This window comes from Podarcis filfolensis (assembly GCF_964270895.1).
Source record: "Podarcis filfolensis genome assembly, chromosome: 5".
Lineage (NCBI taxonomy): Eukaryota > Metazoa > Chordata > Lepidosauria > Squamata > Lacertidae > Podarcis > Podarcis filfolensis.
This window is the reverse complement of record NC_139608.1, coordinates 59,072,053-59,093,201: the sequence shown is the minus strand read 5'-3', so window position 1 is coordinate 59,093,201 and position 21,149 is coordinate 59,072,053. Positions and strand designations below refer to the sequence as shown.

At 40.4% G+C, this 21,149-nt stretch overlaps 1 protein-coding gene across 2 annotated transcripts in view; it reads left to right on the top strand.

The window, feature by feature from the left end:
* Positions 1-21,149, top strand: part of TCERG1L (transcription elongation regulator 1 like) — a 165,493-nt gene that overhangs the window by 108,597 nt on the left and 35,747 nt on the right. For both annotated transcript variants that reach the window (XM_083616958.1, XM_083616957.1), the window contains exons 5-7: positions 287-412; positions 15,740-15,840; positions 19,635-19,723. In XM_083616958.1, the coding sequence (XP_083473084.1) occupies positions 287-412; positions 15,740-15,840; positions 19,635-19,723 (316 nt within the window). The remainder of the gene's footprint in view (positions 1-286; positions 413-15,739; positions 15,841-19,634; positions 19,724-21,149) is intronic.

The window sequence follows — 21,149 nt, the reverse complement described above, 5'->3', positions numbered from 1 at the left end:
ATTTCTGAAACTATTCTGCATCCCTTCCACTGGCTCCTTTTCCCGCTATTCAGTGAGGACTCCTCAGATTGGATGTATTTTTTATAGCAAGATGGGAGTAAAAATGAAGTGGGTTTATTTATTTTTCAAGAAATGTATTCATGTAAATATTATAACTGTGTTGTAAAATATTTGCCAAGAAATAGTAATTGCTAACAGCATCTGATGATGCCCAAAGTTAAAAAAAAAAAAAGAAGGGGGAGAAGTAACCAGATTAGTAATGTGCTCATTATGGGTTTGCATGCAGGTGCTGCTTCTAGGATGGATACCCGAATGACTCCTCTGATGCCAACTCAAGTCACCAGGGTAGCGGCTATCTCTTCACCAGCTGTGACATTCATGGCAACCAATTTGGTGGATCAGACATTAACAGGTGTGTTTCTGTTTCGCTCTCCTGGTTATACTGCTACAGCATATGTTGCATATTTGCATATTTTTCAACCAGATACTTTCCCACAGCAATAAATGCCACAGTAATAAATTAAAAAGCCCTTTTAACAGAAATATTTGTAAATGGTGCTGAATGTATCGTGGTTGCACACAACAAGGGATCCAAAATATATACAAATCAGATACATTTTTACATATTTTGTTCCAGACCATTGCATCAGAGGGTGATATTGCCTTTTGGAGCATTAGCATATTTTTATTTATTTATTTGGCAAGATTTATATACCACTTCATTAAATAGTAATAATTGGTTTTCAATGTCACCTCATGTGAAATTTGTTGTTGCTTAGTCGTGTCTGACTCTTCATGACCCCATGGACCAAAGCATGCCAGGCACTCCTGTCTTCAATAGCCCTCTTCAGGCATCTATCTCAACCCATAGGGGTTAAATTTTGGTGCCCCTCAATTGGCTGCTGCTGTTGTTGTTACCCTTCTCATTTGGCTGGTTTATCCCGGGTTGATGTGACTGACTTTTGGGTTAGAATGTTTGTAGGAATGGTCAGTGTTTGAGCTTTTATTTTTGTCTGCAGGTTAGTGGGTGGGAATATAATTTGATTTGATTAGTGTTCTGGGGCTGCCATTTTTGTTAGTATATTGTTTGATTTCATATTGAGTTGTATTTAAGTGACTTATTGTTTCACTGCAATTCAGTGTTGTTCCTTGAGCTGGGATTGTGTGAACAATGAAGAGTGGCTTACAAGTAATTTAAACGAATAAAGGCGTAGAGGGGGGTGGAGACATTCACACTAATTAAGTTCCTTTGGGGAAAAAAGTGGTTAGTGTAGGGTTGCCATATTTCAAAAAGTGAAAATTCGGACACAAAAGTTGTTGAGTTATTTTAAAAGAAATTCGAGGAAATTTACACTTCCAACATGGGCTGCCACACGTCCACATTTTCCCAGACATTTCAGAGATTTCCACCCAAATGTTTTTTATGAGGGCCAAATGCAGGGTATGTCTGGGAAGTTCTGGACGTTGGTAACCCTGTTTGGCTCCTCAACAGTAGTTTTTCCAGTTCCACAAGTTTATTGTTGGAATTTGTTGGTATGGAATTAGCCATATTTCTTATTGCTGCACTGTTCATTGGGGCCACAAGCATCTAGGTTTCATTATATATCAGCTGGTTCATACATGGAATACAGCTGCAGCAGTATTGGCCACACGCAGAGACACACCCCAGTTTGGTGTCATCCACAAATTGGATGATCCATCAACACCTTCATCCAAGCCAATTATAAACATGTTGGACAACAACAGGCCCAGGACAGAATTCTGCATCCCTTCCTCTTGTTAAAGAGAGGCAACTGTTTCAGGCATTGCATTATGACTGCAAAGGATGTCAAGAAAGTAGAAGTGTATGTGTGGACCGCTGACTGCTTACAATACTCTCCAGCTGCACCAATTTAATGCATACAGTGTCTGTCTTTTCCTTGCATATGTTTTGATGGGTATTTAGTCTTTTCCCAGTTGCTGGAGATTACCCGTCAGTTGGACTGCCACTCTGTCACAATAGTGTGTATTTCACTGGAGAAATTAATGCCACAACATCGTCAATGTGTTCTGAATTTTGAAATGCTAAAAACATTCGTCTTTTAGGAGTGGTATTATCTGCAGCAATGAAATGGAACAAATTTAAGGAACCTACATGCGAAAGGTGATTTTGAATATTTTGAAGAGATGTTTATTTTGATGGCTCCACAAAAGCGCTTCTTTTATTGGACATCCTCCCGTTGCAGTGTCCCTAAACCGTTGTTTGCTTTTTGTGAAATAAATGTGCATAATTTTCTCTGCCAATGCTTGGAGGGCACGACTTTGGATTTCAGTACATTCCGCAGAGCCTGAGATGGACATCTTTAAATAATTTCCTGGATCCATGTAGAGCAAGGCATTTCTTGGCCACATATAACTTAAAATTTACATTAAATGAATGCTACCAAGAAATGTATCAAGATGGATGTCATCATGCCTAGGAGACAGTATATATTATTTGAGTTTCAGGATCCAGATATCAGTTATTCAAGTCTGAAAGGTGGCATTGTTATCAGGAAGCAATTGAAACAGAGATGTAATCTGGACAGATTTCAGAGCATCTTGCTGGGAACAGACAAATGTCAGCATTTCTCCCACTCCTGTTTTTCCTTATCTGTCAATCATAGGTCATTTCCTCTATATCTTCCCACACAGACCCCACACACCCCACTCTGGTGTCATTTTCCTAACTGCCTTTAGCTATTCTTTCTTCTTTTTGCTAGGGGTGGGGGAGACCAGTTCACATTTTGTTTGAACTTTTGTAATTCACACTTCCTGAATCAACACACACATGGAAATTCAGCTCTCCTTCAAAATTTGCACTTCTCCAAATGTTGTGATTTATTTCTCCAACCAAAAAACTGGCATAAAAATATATGTGATAGGGGAAAATGTCGTAAAAATGCATATATTGCTGAAAACAAAGACTCATTATATTGAGGGAAATGGCAAAAGTATTTTAGACAAAATTGCAAAATAAAATAAAATAATAATGTTGGAGAAATGTGCGCTAAAATGCTAGCAAATGTTTGTGATTTTTTTTTAGTTCCAGCCTACTGCAAAGACATGAGAAACCAAAACAGATAGATTCCTACCTTTTGTTTTCCCCTATCATGTTCAGTTTTCCATCTTAATGTCTTCTTCCATATTGGTCTGATTTTTTTTTTTTTAAAAAAATGCTTTATAAAGCAATATTTGTATCAAAAAAAAAAAGGGAAAGAACTCTGCAGATCCCAAATTAAGGAGCAGGAACTGCCAATGCAGCTCACCAGCCAAGTATTGCAACCTGGTTTTCTGTGTGTTTGGCCTCAAATTTCAAAAACGGGAGGTTATCAATCACCTGGCTGATGAACTGCATCAGACTTGATGGATCTTAAGATGTACAGAGTTGCTGTAAATCAAGAAAATGATTGTTTGAGCCCCACTCCTTCATACAGCAGTTTCCCAGCACCGAAGCTGTTCAGTGTAGTAGCTATGAATCAGGGGTGAGGAACATTTTTCAGCCCAAGGCCTGCATCCTCTTTTGGGCATCCTTCTGCCAGTAGAAAAAGTGGACACAGCAACAGATGTGGTTCTTACCTTTGTGCAGTAGGCTACATTTCAGCAACACAAAAATTGCTCTCTCTCTCTCTCTCTCTCTCTCTCTGAGACAAACTCTTCTCCATATTCCGTCTAGGCAAGCGAAAGGCAAGGAGACAGTTCAAGGACACGTTCCAAATAGCCAAAAGCACTCAAGAAGGATGCAGAGCAGGGCTAGTAAGGTGTGTGATCTAGGAAGAGGGCATGTGGTCCAGGCAGACTCCCAAGTGCTAGCTAAGCCTGGAAAGACACTGACATTCCTGTATAAAATATAGCTGCAATAGCTAGCAATAGCTATTAATTGCTCCAGTTTCCTCTGTTGGGCTCACCACTTGGATTCCAGCTCCTCTTTCTCCCTCTTGGCTCAGAGAGCAGATAAACAAGCCTGTTGAGCCCTGTTCCTGTGCAGGGCATTCACAATTTGAATCAAGCTGAACTCCTGGCTCCACTTCTGAGATTGCATCTGTAGGCTAATCCTGCTCCTGACTTCCATGCCTTGCATACATTGCAAATGAGATCCTATGTGTGAGCCACATAGGATGACTGTGCTGAACATATGGATGTTGGAGGTCAGTGTTAACCAAGGGATGTGACATCAGGGCCAGGACACTGCTCATGCTTCAAACTGTGAGTAACTCATGAACAGGTGGTTGGAGGAGGAGGATTCACCCATCACATGCAGTTATCTAACCAGCCAGCTACCAACATCTGTGAATATCCATGAGGTCTTAGGGTGGTGGGAGATGGTTCCACTGAGGTTCAATTGACCAAGATCCTCTAAAACCAATAGGCAGCTGCATCACTAAGACACAGCTGTTCTCCAGTAGTGGATTATTGTGATCTGGAATCTATCAACTGCATATTATGGAATGGATTGTGCTCCATTTTGTCCCAGGAGGATTATAATGGCTTGGAGAACATTATTTGAACTCAGTGGAGAATTACTATGTGTACACATTGTGACATGATGCACACATTGTGTACATATTGTGTACACTAATCCAAAGTGTGTATTTTTGGAGGAGATGTTTATGTTGTAAATGATACCTAAACAGAGCTAGCAAAGGAAATGTCTTCACTGTTTTGCCAGAATGAAGATGAACAGCGAGGACTAAAAATGTAGCGCAGTTTCAATAGCATTGTGTTGTCATGCAGAAATCCATTAATGGATATATGGGCATCCCTGGTTTCTCTGTATGTGGCATCTCTTCAAAAGTAGGCTCTTTTGATTTATTGTTTGTAATCTGTATATCATTGTCTCTTGCACACATGATTGCTCCCTGCATTCTGCCATTAATCACACTGTTTTTTAGCAGAGGCATCAACAGAAATGCTTGCAGTGATGTGCTTCACTTTTCAACAGGAAGGAAGCGTTTCAATCATTAGCTATTCATTTCTCAGACATTTGGCTATGTTTGTCACCTGAGAAGTTATGTGCTTTGGGGTCCTACAAATCTATCCTCATGAATAACTAAAATGTACATTTGTTTGTTTCCTCACTGAAAAGAGTTTCTTTTGAAAACGTTGCAAAAACATGACCATCAGCATACGAAAGCTTCATAAAGATCATTGGTGTGATAGAGTAAGCTATCAACTCTATTACTCGTTCTGTTAATTCACATTATGATGACTTTCAGTTGAAGGATTACCGATATTTTATTCATCATGGCATGGAATACTTTGGCTGCATTAAGCCTTTTGGTCGGAATCATTTCTTGTAAATACTGCCATGAAGTTTGATCAATAGTTCCCTTAAATCAAACCAGCAGTTTTGTAACAAGCTGTTTGGAAATCATCATTGTTCAATACAATGTATATTAGCTTGTAAGATTTTATTTAGTGCCCAACTTCCCTAATATACCTTCCTTAAGATTTATGGTTATGTCTGGTAATGACACCAAACTTGGCAAAGTCTTGGAAACTTGGAGCATAAATTGGCACATTCACAAAACTGGGCAAACTGCCATGAAGCACCTCCATGGCTGGTAGTTCTTCTCTGGCTTAGATTTCAGTCTGAGCCACAGATGAAACAGCTGCTTCTGTCCAAACAAAATGCAGGGAACCAGACTGGAATGGATTCAAATAACCATCACACAGGTTAGTTTGAGAAGCCACTGTGTACCATCTACCTGCCCATCATCAAGTGATCCCTGGGCATCTCACAACAAAAAGATACAGCACTCATGAAATAAATCAAAATATTTTAAAAACAGTGTTATACAAAAACGACACTCCATTTCCCTTCTCCACTTGCTATTGACCAGTGCTTTTTGATGACTACATCCCCAAAAGCTGGTGGAAGAGGAAAGATTTCAGCTGGTGCTGAAAAGTAACAAAAGCAGGCAAGGGGAATCTCAGGCCCAGGAGCCAAATGCTGTCCTTTTGGTCTCTTTATCTGGCTCTAAGACTCTTTGCAGGCCATTGGTCTGGCCGGAATGTGTCCCTGATCTCTGATAACGCTTCTTGCCTGTCTGGATGGAAGATAGAGAGCTTTCACTACAAAGGAAAATTTGTACATTTGTTGCTCTGTCCACTTTTGCATCTAGCCCCTCACATCACTGGCATGTGATACCCACGCCCAGGAGATAGCCCTGAAGGGAATGTGGCCCCTGAACTGAAAAAGGTTCTCCATCCCAGAGCTATAGTTTTCACTGTTGCTGAAGCATTGGTTTGGTTTGAAACTGAATATTTTTTGCTACTGTTTTAGTCATTTCTGCTTTATTTTTATGGCTTTGTTCATGTGGAACCTTTACCTTCAAATGTGGCATTCAAATATTATAAAAAATAATGTTTTGTGGTTATTATCCATATCTGTCCAGCACAAGGTACCATGTTAAGACATACATGTTCGTATAAGCAGATAGATAATAGATTAAGAAGTGATTGCTCTTAATTACTCTCAGCTGAATTTGAGAATTTTTTCCACTGGAGAGCATTGTGTTGGAACTATTAGGAAAGTTTGGATGGAGTGTTTGATATCTGGATAGCCCTGCCAAGTGAAATGAAGCAAGGAGAGGGCCTTTTAAATGTTGGCACCTGACTATAGAATATTGTTCCCAGAGATGCTCATCTGGATCCTTTTGTAGAGCCAGGTGAAGACCTTTCTAATTCAGCCAGGATTTTAATTGCATTTTAAATCAGCCTTGGACTTGTTGCAGTTTAGTGTGGTTCTCAATGCTAATTGTTTATGCTGTCTCAGAAGAAAGGATTTATTCATTTATTTGTTCATTTACCGTATCTTTTTAATACTGTTTTGTAAGCTTTACCAATGCCATATACATTGAATAACTGAACTCACAAGCCACTACTTGATGCTATAGTGATAAAAGCTCTAACAGTAGTAGCTGTTGCTCATTGCAACTGCTGGGCGGAAGACAGGGAGCCCAACCGTAGGTGAAGGCAGGGCCAATTGATACCAGTTTTGACCCCATCTTCTTCCCTACTGAGTTCTAGAAGGGCAACACTGCCTACGATTGGCCGTGTTTTGTGGAATAAAATCCCTAAACATCACAGCACATGTTTGAAAGGCATGGGTTCTTGAAAAAGATTACATTTGTTGATCTATTCTGCTAGTAAATTGCTGCCTGTCCTTTAAAAACCCAGGTCCATCTTCACTCCAGCTGGACGGACCAGCTATGAATATAATAAGCTACAAGCCATATCTACACAGTGGAAGCTAAAGTGGTAAATGATTGTAAAATTGCTCACCTCAGTCCATGCAAGTGTGCAAAGGTCTGTGGGGAGCATTTAGCCTTTCCTACTGTACCACTCACAGTAAACAAAACCTGCAATTCTGCCACTCATTGCTGAAGAACAAGTCATTGTGTTGAAAACATGGGATGGCACCATGCTCATCATGGTGTGGAACATCTACTGCGCTAGAAACAAGTTCAAAATGGCTTGTCTGAGAACAGAGAATCTGCCAGAATCAGAGTAAATAAATTTGCCAGACAAAATGAGTTCACTTTTTTCGCAATGTTTTCTTCTTCCGGTAGGTGTAAATATTCTTCTAGGGGAAAGCTTCCTTCCCTGTTGCAAGCAATGGCTTTAAAAAAACAAAAACCCACCAACAACCTATTTTCCTGTCTAGTAGCATAGCTGCATTGTTAGATTTCAGCCTCCCTTTGTTTTTGCTACACTGTAGTTAGACGATCATTTTTCAATAAGATAACAACTGAATTTCTTTTCATTTTCAGCATAAGATTATGACATAATATAAAAAACACCTTTTTTCAGTTTCAAAACCAGACAATGGTTGAGAATAGCTTGATAGGTGGGAAGACATCACTGAATCCTCCACATGGCAAGAACCCAGCTAAGAGGCAGAGTTTGAATACTGTTACCCAGTTAAATAGAAGTCTTTTTTAAATGTCAAAGTCTTCATATATAACAAAATAGTATGGATTTAGTTGCTTGCAGGCAGTTTCTGCTTATGTAACAGAGCTTTAGAAGTCCACTTCAAACAGAGCAACTTAGGCTATTTGGCCAGAGATGCTTGAGGAATTCAGTCTTCGTAAATTTCTGTACAAGATGACCTGATTCACACCTCTTGGATGAATGTGCAAATTGGAATGTAGCTACCCACTGGATTTCAAATTTATCCAATGTTGTGATGCAGTTCTTGGAACTTTTTAAACATTTGCTGTGCAGAGCACAGCAAACAGCCTTTCACTATGTTAGACTATTAGTCCAAATGCCTCCAGGTTTTCAGGCAGGAGTTTTTCCAAGCTCTACCTGGAGATGCCAAGCATTGAACTTCAGATCTTCTGCATGCAAAGAATATGCTCTTTTTCTGAGGGGGAGAGAAAGAGAATACACATTTAAAATAAGCATTAAACAGAAGATACACATTAAAATATATTTTCAGATATATTTTTTTAAAAAAGAAACCGACAGATTAATGAAATGGAACAGAATTGTAGGTTCATACTTGGCACTGACTAGACATAGACAAATTTGCCTGCACTTATATTTGGCAAGCTTCCCCTTTGACATCAGATGTTGACACAGTAGTAAGAAGTAGAGTTAGAAGTGAAATAATGCCCATTTACACCACAAAGACCTCATAACCCACATACTTTCAGCAGCCAGAAACATCATAACCAGACATTGGAGAGACCTGTCAGGAGTAAGCATGGACCAATGGTACCAAATAGTATGGGAAACAACCTTACTAGAAAAATTAACCAATAAAAAGAAACTGACACGGGGACAAATAGAAGAAGACGCATTCACCCCATTCTGGCTCACATACACAGCCCAACAAGACAATGACAAAAATCCACCAACAGCATACAAATCAATATGGCTAACCTGATCCAAAACACCCACCCACCCCACTCACACATGAAAACAAAGCTCACCACAGCCAATCACAAATGAACAACCACACCCTAGGCCAACCCCAACCTCTCTCAGCCCAAAGGAACACAAGTGAATAGCAGAGAACCTGCACAAGTGACGCTGACACAAAACCCCACATACATTAAGTAAAATAGAAACATCACCCCCCCACCTTCCCCACCCCCCTCTTTCGCCCTTTTCTTCCTAATGTCTCAACAAATGAAACTGATCTGTAGAAAATGTTACTTGGGGGGAAAAGAGACATTGCACATACTTTTGTGAACAAAGAAAATCTCTAATAAAAATACATTTAAAAAAAGAAGTGACATCTGAGAGCCCCAGTGCACACATAGAAGCCATTGTACATCTCCACAAATGTCTTTGGGTTGAATCTTGTTGTTTGATCATGCAAATCAATACTTCTTCAGATAGTGTTAGGGCTTGACGCTCTGTGTTTCTCTTGCTGAGCTTGACATCACAGCACAGTTATGGTAGAGACACATATTTCTTTTGGTTTTGGTTTTTAAAAATTGATAATAGGTCTGAGCTGGAAAAGTTTCTCTCTTTTTGCTGATTCTTTAGCAGCACTGCAAAAGGAGCAGAAAATGACTACCTCTTCCTTAAACTGTTTATTTGTGAACACTCTGCAAGTTTAAGGGAGGCAGTTGCAGAGCAATCCCTCCCTTTCTCTCATGTGACTAATCTTCAAATGCTTTGCTGAAGGGGGGGGTCTTGCTACCCCTTTAAACTTACAAAAGTTTTGCAAACTGGCAATTTAAAGCAGACAATCCACAGTGCAATGGACTGCATGATCCTTCCCCCTCTTTAAGCATGAACTGCTATGTGGCTGGTCCAAGAAACACTTTTCTCACTTCATAGTTCCTTCTTTTACAGTCAGTAGCATCACTGCACTTCCTTGGTGGTCCGAGAAGGTGATATTCTTGGAGAAGGTGATGGAGAGAGTTGTGGTGGAGTACCTGAAAGCATTCTTGGATGACACAGATTCATTTGTTGTTGTTGTTGCTGCTGCTGCTGCTGCTGCTGCTGCTGCTGCTGCTGCTGCTGCTGCTATTATCATCATCATCTCACTCAGGTTGAGGACTCAAGTTGGTTTACACAAATTAAAGCAACATAGATAAAATACAAAAATCTAAAAATATTTAAAGGATATTATAAAGCAACTAATCCCTAATAAGATTAAACCAATATAAAAACAAATTTCTTAAAATGTGACAGCTACAGCCACACCTTGGCCTGAAGAGCTTGTCCACAGTAGTTCAGGCACTGATGACTTGAAGGTTGGACTACTGTCATGCACATGTGGGGCTTCCCTTGGGTTTGATCCAGAAGCTGCAGTTAATGCAGAATGCTACAGCATGGCTGATGACAGGAGTGGGACCCTGTTAACATAGAACACCTCTACTCAGAGTTCTCCTCTCAGCAAAGATATTGTAGAGCTGGGAAAGGTTCAGAAAAGGGGATGGAGAAACTCCCCTCTGAGGAAAGGTTTTCTAGTTTAGAGAAAGAAGCAAGTAAGAGGGAACATGGTAGAGGTTTATAAAATTGTGCATGGTGTGAAGAAAAGCTTTTCTTCCTATCTCACAATACTAGAAGTTAGGTGCCTCCAATGAAGCTGAACATTGGAAGACTTATGACAGGCAAAAGGAAGTGCTCCTTCACACTGCATATAGTTAAGCAATGGAATTTGGCTCCCACAAGAAGTAGTGATGGGCACCAATTTGGATGGTTTCAAGAAAAGCTTAGACAAACTCATGGAGGATATTAGTGATGATGGCTAATTCTGCCTCCACTGTTGGAGGCAATCGCTGGGGAAAGCAGGTGGGGAAAGTGCTGTTATGCTCAGGTTCTGTTTATTGGCTTCCCATGGCCATGTGGTTGGCCACTGTGAGAACAGAGTGTTGCACCAGATGGGCCTTTTGGCCTAATCCTGCAGGTTCTTCATGTATTCTTATGGGAATAAAATGGAGAGGGAGGAGAACTGTGTATGTCACTTTGAGCTCCTCAAAGGAAAGGTGGGGTATAAATGTAAGAATAAATACAAAACAAAAGATGTGAAACATCTATTCTGTGTATGCTGTATTATTCCTATTTAATTAATCTGGACTTTATAAATCCTCAAGTGTTCCAATATTCTAGCTGCTTGTATTACCACAATATACAGCTTTCGAGCTGGAGATTATTTGTGGAAGAGCACAAAGCAAGGAATACTGAGACGTGTCATAGAGCTCTGCAGTTTGAGCCCTCCGAGAGCAATTGAGTAGGCTCAGCTCAGCTAGAACAGGCAAAGCACCAGAGCCAATTATGTGTGTAAAAAGCCTTGGGTATGCAGGTTTATTTGCACATCTCTGTAGCCGTTGCCGAATCAATGACTGTTAAAGGAGTATTTCTTTCCAATGAAAGCGGCTCCAGCTCTCCGATCCTCTCGCATACTCTCTTTCCAGCAGGCACATTAGGCACACAGTGTTCAAAATATTTTCATCAATCGCCTTGCAGTCTGTAAACAATGCGTTGATTTGTTAGCTGCTCCTGCAGTCTTAGAGAAGAAAAGGAATGGGTATCAGAGGCTTTAACCAAGCTGAAAATGCATACCTTGCTGTGTATAAGCAAACCAGGAACGGTTCATTTGCAGTGCACATAACCATGGTTGTGAAGCTGACAATACTGAGTATTTGACATCATAACCTAAATCGGGTGGGGGGCACCTTTTTCATTCTAAGGCCAGATTACTGGCAGGGAGATTCCATCAGTGAGTGGAGCCAGATCCCAAAGCTATACCAGCACAAACACAAATACAAAGATGCACACATGCAGAGTCAAAAATATCTCTCTGACCACCTCTCATCAGCCAGTACTTTGCTGTGACTATCAGAAATACTGCAAATAAAGTAAAGAGGCTGCTTTGTGGCTCTCTTGACCTGATCTGTGAAAGAAATTATATAAGAAGAGCCTGCTAGATCAGGTCCATGGCCCATCTAGTCCAGCATCCTGTTCTCACAGTGGCCAACCAGATACCTATGAGAAGTCCCATAGCAAGACCTGAATGCAACACCAACTCTTTCCGCTTGTGATTCCCAGCAACTGACATTCAGAGCAATACTCCCTCCATCGGTGAGAAAGGATATAGCCATTGATAGTTGTATCCTCCGTGGATTTGGAATCCCTTCCCTTTGAACATTAGGTAGGTGGTGCCTCTGTTAAATTTTTGGCACCTACCTTCCTCTTTCAATGTGCCTTTTCGAGCTTTCCCAGTCTGGAAGTGTTTTGGAGATGGTTTTAATGTTTGTTTTGCTGCCTTGGACTGCTTTCAGAGAAAAGGCAGGGTAGGAATTGAATTAATGATTTATAATAATAATTTTTCTAATCCTCTTTTAAAGCTATCCATGCTGGTGGCCATTATTCTGTCCCGTGGGAGTCTATTCCATAGTTTAACGATGTGTGCAATATATCTGTATCTTGCTTTTCCAGCCAGCAGGTAGGCTACGCTAAGTTAATATGTGTACATAAGCAGCCGTTCTTGTCATAAGATGCATATACAGTGAACTGAGCCCAGGAAATCCTGGGCATCCCTGGGTATATGTGCTTCTTTTCAGCTGAAGCAACAAAGGGGGTGCAGATTCGGTCCCTTGCCAGCAAATGGGCTGTCTTAGGATCCAGTGGATCCTCAGAAGACTTTCCTACTTCCCCACCTGAACACCCAATTTAAACCTACTGTTGATAGCAGCACTATTGGTGGTGGTTCCAGAACAGGCCACATCTTTTGTTGATGCTGCAGGCTTTTTGCTGTGATGGAGCTTCCCTCACCCTTCCAACCCCACTCCTTAGTCAGACAGATCAGATATTAGTATTGCTCCCTAGGTGCCCCTTTCTGACGTCAGCCTCAACCTCCTATGTATCCAGGTTTGAAGGTAGCAGGCTTTTCTGCATATCAGTCAGTAAGAGAGGCCTGTTGCTTTATAGTCTTGTGTGAAGGTTTCCCAGACGTATCTGGTTAGCCACTGCTGGAAACAAGATGACGGATTATGTGGCCCCTTAGATCCACAAGACTGCTTTTACATTCTTATTACAGTAGTACCTCGGGTTACATATGCTTCAGGTTACAGGCTCCGCTAACCCAGAAATATTACCTCGGGTTAAGGACTTTGCTTCAGGATGAGAACAGAAATCATGCTCCGGCGGCGCAGCGGCAGCAGGAGGCCCCATTAGCTAAAGTGGTGCTTCAGGTTAAGAACAGTTTCAGGTTAAGAAGGGACCTCCGGAACGAATTAAGTACTTAACCTGAGGTACCACTGTATAGGAAGGTGCGGAAGAGACGAGCACTACTCTTTGTGTTCCAGAGTCAGATAAAAAAGCCAGTGCTGGTGAAAGCATGATTTCCTCGTTCTCACTGCATTTACACTGTGATGAATTTTGAGTGCTGATTAGCAGCTGTCTCTTGTCAAAATATGAATGGAAATATTTGGATGACTGATTGTGTCTGCCCTCACTTGCCAGCTTTATGGGTTGTGAGATTTTTCTTCTGCTGCTCATTTGGACCATGCTCAAGAGGTTTGAAATCAGAAGTAAAGACTTCACATTTCATTCACATAGGAATGTATCACTTTTTAGACGTGAACAGGGCCAGCTCACAAATGAGGCAAGATGAGGTGATCAACTCAGGCGGCAGGATACACAGGGGCAGTGAATCCCAGTGTAGAACTTTATTCCTGCCTTGTCGCCAGTGTAGATCTTCACTCACCCCTTCTTCGCTGGAAGGGAATGAAGCACCATTTTGTGGTTCACCTCAAGTGCCAAAATGTCTCAGGCTGGCCCTGCTTCAGCCCTTCATATCCTCACAGTTCCCACAGTATCCTCACAGTTCCTTCAAGCTCCCCCCCACTCCATATTGCCAGCTCATTCAAGCTCTCCCCGTCTCCTCTGTGTCCCATCACCCCTACTTTATTCAAATCTCTGCCACTGTTTAAAACCACCATTTTAAAATCTGTATACCATTTTCCTTCTCCCTCCCTCCCTGACTTCAAACAAATCCAGGATTTTGATGCAGCACTGCAAATCATTGCAGTTTTATGTATATAGAAATGTATATGGTGGGATAAATGTTTAAAACTGATGATGACTCTTAATTCCCTGGCTGATTCACTTATTTTTAGAAAGTTTAGGAAGAAATGCAACTCTATTGTTTTCTACTACCAAGGGAAATGCCCTTAGCGCTGCAAAACAGTGTGCCTGCCAACATCCTGTCAGTGGTTCTGTTTTGTCCCAGCACTAATCTCAATTTGCAGAGTTAAAGTAAGATTAAGTAGCCTAAGAGCCCATCTCTGGTATCTCTTTATCTTTGCACCAGAAGTTTCAAAATTGTGAATGAGATTTCTACGTTGTGTGCACAGCTGATGCACCGCACTAGCAGCAATGCCCACAGCCATTCTCTCTGTGAAAGGAGCATCTGCCAGCAGGCCACTGGTGAGGAAGAGAGATGGGATTTAATTTGCTGGCTTCTTTTGAAGCAGACCACCAAAGTCAAGTTATTTTATAGATAACTTGATAAGTTGAGTTGTCAGATATATGGTTTCAATTGGGACTCAACTCAGAGCGTAAGAGCTGTCTCTTTCATGCCTTTATTTTCTATTACTTACTTATTTACCCCCAAATTTTGTGTAATATTCCAGCCATTTCTATACAATAGATACCAATAAGGCAGGCACCTGCTACAGTTTTGTTTTCAGCATCTACTAAAGCCTTTTTGTTGTTGTTTAGGGAAGCGTACCTAGACATGCAATTTTATTGTGTATATTCGTCTTAGAACTGCTGGTTTTTATCCAAATTTTGGCCATGTTTATGCCTGTCTTTTTTTTATTGGTATTTTATTTTGAATATGTTTATATTGTACTATGTAGACTGCTTAATTAATTGGTACATAATATTGTTAAATAAATAAAAAAAAGCAAATAATAAATAACTATGTTTTATTCTGTACGCATGAAACCTGTAGTACACACACATGCAATCGTTCCATTGAAATGAACAAGGCAAATTGGTTATGGTTTCAACTTAATGTGTATGAAAACCATTATGTGCTACAGCAGAGGAGCAAAGCTCAAATCATGCACCTTCTCACTGTGCTTGCAGAAACAAAATTCTATGGTTAGAAAAAAATGGGTATCATTTATGTAATATCTGAATAAGCGAGCCTGCTGAATATTGACAACTCTACATGCAATATGGGTGAGTGCATGAGCCTAAGGTCTGCTCTTACACCTCACCACGACTGTATCATACATGAAGTTTAGGTAGGACACACGAGCCACAGATTTCCTTCTTTTTTCCTGGAATATGTAACACCTGTTGACCTAAGGATCATGCTAGACATCTCTGGATTAGCTCTACAGAAACACGTTATTCAAGGGCTATGTGAATTTTTTGAGGTTCCAATCCATTGCCAGAAGTAACTAGTGAAAAAAATTTTCTTGATCGTATAGTTCTACTTCAGCAATTTCAAGAAGCAATGGCTAATGTTCTCTGGCACATTTTATTATGACTGGTTTTGTACCTCCATGAGGAAAACCATATTTTGACAACAAAGTGTTGGGTATTGCAGAGATGCACATTTTCTAAGTGCAACATAATTTACTCATGGGTGGGTGGGGGGCAACTTTTTTGTATGTCTACCTAACAAGCTTTTTCAGTTAAACTGTAAAAACCCCAAATAATGGGGAAAATATAAGTCGTTGACAGCTCAGTGGGATATAGTCACTTATTGGATCCAATTACTTTTGTGTTTCAGTTTCGGATAAAGGCAAAGAATCAAACAGGACCTCCTGCCCGCCAACCCTGATTCTACATACTGAAATGAAAAATAAGCCAACAGAGAGTGAAGATGAGAAGGTTTGTTTCTCATTATATTATTCATATTGGGGGTAGATATTTATCTGCAGAAATCAAACAGATAGCAAGGGTTTGTTCCATAGATTTTGCTTTTCAATGTACCAAATTCCTTTGTGTAAGTTTCAAGAATGCATTGTACTATTTATCTATTTCAGAAGCCCTGGTCATAAAGTGAGGGGGAAAAGTATTTGATCCCCTACTAATTTTGCCCGTTTGCCCTATGATGAAGAAATGACTGGTCCATAATTTTAATGGTTGGTTTATTGTAGCTGTGAGAGACAGAATAACAACAGGAAAACCCCCCCAGAAACCCAGAAGACAAAAGGCAGAGATTGATGTGCATTATAATTGTGAAATAGGTATTTGATCTCTTTGCAAAAGATGACTTAGTACTTGGTGGCAAAACCCTTGCTGGCAATTACAGAGGTCAGACATTTCTTGTAGGTGGCCACCAGGTTTGCACACATTTTGCCCCACTCCTCTTTGCAAATCCTCTCCAAGTCAGTAAGATTTTGAGGCTGATGTGTAGCTACTCGAACCTTCAGCTCCCTCCACAGATGTTCAATGGGATTAAGGTCTGGAGACTGGCTGGGCCATTCCAGGACCTTAATGTGCTTCTTCTTGAGCCACTCCTTTGTTGCCTTGGCTGTGTGTTTTGGGTCATTGTCATGCTGGAATACCCATCCTCAGCCCATTTTCAATGCCCTGGCTGAGGGAAGGAGGTGCTCATCCAAGATTTGACGATACATGGTCCCGTCCATCGTCCCTTTGATGTGGTGAAGGTGTCCTGTCCCCTTAGCAGAAAAACACCCCCAAAGCATAATATGTCCCCCTCCATGTTTGACGGTGGGGATGGTGTTCTTGGGGTCGTAGGCAGCATTCCTCCTCCTCCAAACACGGTGAGTTGAGTTGATGCCAAAGAGCTCGGTGTTGGTTTCATCTGACCACAACACTTTCACCCAGTTCTCCTCTTAGTCATTCAGATGTGATTTGGCAAACTGCAGATGGGTCTGTACATGTGCTGTCTTGAGCAAGGGGATCAAATACTTTTTCCCCTCACTGCACATGGGAACCAGGGAAAAGATTCAGATAGATCACATGCTTCAAAATTCATGAGAATATACCATTTAAAACTGCACATTGGTGACTGGATATTTACTGAAGCCAAAACTGTTCTGCTCATGAATAGCTACCAGACACGCACACACACAATTTAATTATTTATTTGTGGTTTATAAATTAAATCTCAAAACAATTAATATGAACAAAACAACCAGCAGGTAAGAACACAATTAAAGGTTAGAGAGCTTTCAGTACTTCAGGTCTAATAATTCAAATATTTTAAATGCCTGGGTGACTTAAAAAAAAAATAGTCTCTAAAAGATAGCAAAGTTGGTGTCAGGCATACCTCCTTGAGGAGGGGAATTGATAGATGGAGCTTAAAAGCCCTCTTGTTGTAACAAACCTCACTCCTGATCCAGTTGGTATTTGGAGAAAGTCATTGCCCTTACTGTATGGTCAGGTTGATATGAGAGGAAGGGCTTAGATCCCCCCAAAAACTGAGGGGTTTAAGGTGCTGGCACCTTAAATTCAGCTTGAACATGAATAGTCAGCCAACTGAGTTCTTTTAAGACTGGGCATTATATGACCTGGGCAAGTAATCTCAGTCAGAACTCCAGATACTGCATTCTGCACCATATGACACTTTTTAATGGATTTCAGGGGCAGTCTTTCCCCTCAAAAATTACATTTCTAACTGTATTTTTCCTCACAAAATGCAGTCCTGAATATGCACACAAGGTCTGTCATCAGAATCTGCTACGCTTCCATAAGTCAGTAAACCTGTATTTGTTGCCTGAAACTTCCTCTTGTTTCCAAGGGAAAGATACTGGCTCTGCCATTTTCTCAACCTAAGGAGGATCCCTGCTGGAATTTCCTCAGCCTCTCCACATATTTCAGCCTTCACTGTTTTTGTTTTAACAGAAGGTTGAACAGAGGTACTTGATCAATACATTTCCCCTCATTTTCTAGGTTTTGCCTCTCCATAGGCCTTGCAGAGTCCTTGTGGATTTATGGAAGTACATGTTTCACATCAACATTGCTCTGTGTCTTCATCTCTCCACTGGCCTGCAGAGGCACTCTTAAATGCTACAAGAATCCATGAAGTAATTTTGAAGAGCACTCTCTAAGTGTCCTACAGTGCTTAAAGAAAAAGCACTGTCAAGCTGTAGCCCTTTATGGACCTGCCTTCTCCTCCTATTCACTCACTCATTCTTTAAGCCACTAGCATAAATGAACAGGCTATGACCTTCATAAAAGTTGTGACAGTGGAACTGGATAGATAAATGCTGTCATGCATTTTGTACAACCGTGTGAGGTGCTTAGCATGTGAAAAAGTCAAATCCTATGAAAGGTTAAGGGGGGGCACTCAGATGTCCTTTTTATTGGGCATTAATGATGATTTGTGCTCATATTGGGGCAGTTATATATGATTCCACTTTCAGTACTGTTTATGCCTGCTAACATTTCAGGGTGGTCGTATGCTTCATTTCCAAAATGTTCTGCTGAAACCCTGTAATTTTTTATACCACGTACGTTCCAGTTTATTTATTGTATTATCTTGCACAGGATTGCCCCTTAGGAAAGTAATAATATGGTGACATTGAAGAAGCATCACAGAGCAATTTATAAATTAATGTGTGGCGCAGTGAATAAGGTTTCTGGAATTCGATGGACCTAGGTTCAAATCCTTTTTCTCACCTAAAACCTAGCATAATGTGATTGGATTTATTATTTTTCTATGCCGCTTTTAATTCAAATGACTCCCAAAGTGGCTTATAAACAATAAATAACAATAACATCCCACCCCCACCCCACCTGAAATGGAAATGGAACTAGTTGTGATGGTTGCAAATAAATGAATGGTAAAATAATAATTTAATTGAAAGGCACAATAGGATTGAGTCATAACATCTGATGTAGAGTGGTTCTTTTCTGTAACAATCCCGACAATCGTTTTATCTATACACACTTTTTTTTTTTTGTATTTTGTACATAAGTATGTTATTATCAAGATTAAGTGCAGGACTACAATTACCTTTCTAGTCATCTCTTTCTAGTTCTTTTATATTGTTTATTGCTCCCTGCTAAGTTCCTTATAGGTTGATGTATTGTTTGTTTGAATGCAAAATAGCATATGCTTAATTTCAATAGTGACTGCAAGTTGAAGTGAAGCACGTAGCATAATGATTATTGCAGATATTAATATTGTGAAGCATGAAGTGAGTGGATGCATAATAAATGACTCTTTTTGGAAATAAACATTGTCAAGACCCATAAAAATATTATTCAAAGTTTTACTTGAAGAACTCTTCAAAACAGAACAAAATAATCAAAGACATATGCTTGACCAAGCGTAATCAGCTCAGCATCTTACAAAATATGAAAAAATCCAAACAGACCTATAAGCAAAGCGCTCTCTCTCTGCATTTCACCTGGAGCTGTTTTCATTGAGAGCTTCGTTTACATCTTCATTCCACAGTGTTTTGAGACAAAAGACTAAAGGCAACACCATCCAAATTGGCTATTTGCAACTCAGTACCTTTGTCAACTGAACTAAGGTTACAACACTCAAACGTTTGCTAGCAGAAAACAACAATTTGTTAATTATCAACTCTAAAGATTGAATGTTAAACCTTCATTAATGCAGAGGCATTTTCCATTTCTGTGTCAATTAAACCAATTATACTTAACAAATATGCCTTTTGTTGATCTCTCTATTTTTCCATGTGAAGAATCACCCTTTAAAACTGCTCCCAGACGATGACAATTCTTCAAATGGCAACAAGCCTGTGGCATCCACTCCTGTGCCAGGATCTCCATGGTAAGCATATCTACTCCAGATAGTTTCACTCATCCTATCAGCACTATTGCCACCCAAATGGAGGGTCTGTTTTGCCATGGCCAATGAAACAGAGGAGAAATAAATATCTTGGACATAATGGCATGTTTCACAATTTTCCTTCGAAAACTATCACTGTGACATTTTGCTGCTGGTCTCATAACTGTACAAAAAAATGAAATCAATAATTTTTGTATTTAAACCTGCTCTATTCCTAAAATTCAGAATGGATGCCTAGTTAAAAGTCCACATTAAGTACTGGAAAAAATAAGGTTTAATATATATACCAAAATCTCAAAATTATGGTACATGTGCCTAGAAGTATGTCTCCTTGAACTCGGTGACACTTACTTCCAGGAAAACATGAACAGGATTGTGCTGTCAGTTACACAGCAGCCCAGATAAAAAGTCTAGGGACACCTGGGATCTGTTTTGTTTCTTGAGAAATGATATTTCCGGGTTGTACAGTATCTAATACTGCAACAGAACTTCCCCTTCCTCTTTCATTCACTGTATCAGGTTCTGAGGGTGCTTGGGAGCTGCAGTGGAGTAGGCGAAGTTCCATTGTACAAGAGGAAGTCTGTTGCATGAGCAGAATGGCAGGATGCAACCCTATTTTGGTGTTAAGACAAAAACACTTCCATTTGTGCATCATGCTGATTCCCATTGTTAGCTGTTGTTATCATGACAACTTCCATGCTTCCATAAAGTTACATGCCACTCCAATCTCCAAGCGGTATGAAATTCCAGGGGTACCAGGCGTGCTAACCAGAGTCTGTGTTCCCTTTTGGACAGTTAGGCACAGCAGAGTCTGTGGTGCCTTTATGATATATGGTTTATTTGTACATATATACTACCTGAATCCAGTGGAGGGATCTCCAGCATTACATTCCAAGAGATTCTGACCTCTCCCACAGCCACAACATTGGATTCAAAACAGGCACCAGCATCCTGCTTTTTTGACTATCCAGCCCACTGCTTAGTAACTGTTTCTTAACTCCTCCCTGTCACTCTAAACTCTCAACTTTTATCCCCTAAAGAAGCGAAGAAGCCTATTCAATTTGTGCTTTCCACACTTAGCCCCTTGGATGCTCTGAACTTCCCAATTGTTTACCCCATGCTCCCTACCAGGCTATCATCTCAAGGAAGCTTGCCTCACTCAATTAGTGCCTGACTCATGTTAATTTCCTAGGATTAAGGAGGGGTCATGTCTTAAGATGTATGCCTGATTTAATTAGCTTTCACATATGCTAATAACAGAAGCTTATCTGTGGGCCCACAACAACTCTTACTACACACTTGTTTCCCCTCTTAATCACACATTAGTCCAACAATTTCCCGGTTCTAACATTCCAACCTTAATTCAGAACTCTGATTCATAACAATACTGTAAAAAACACACCGTAAT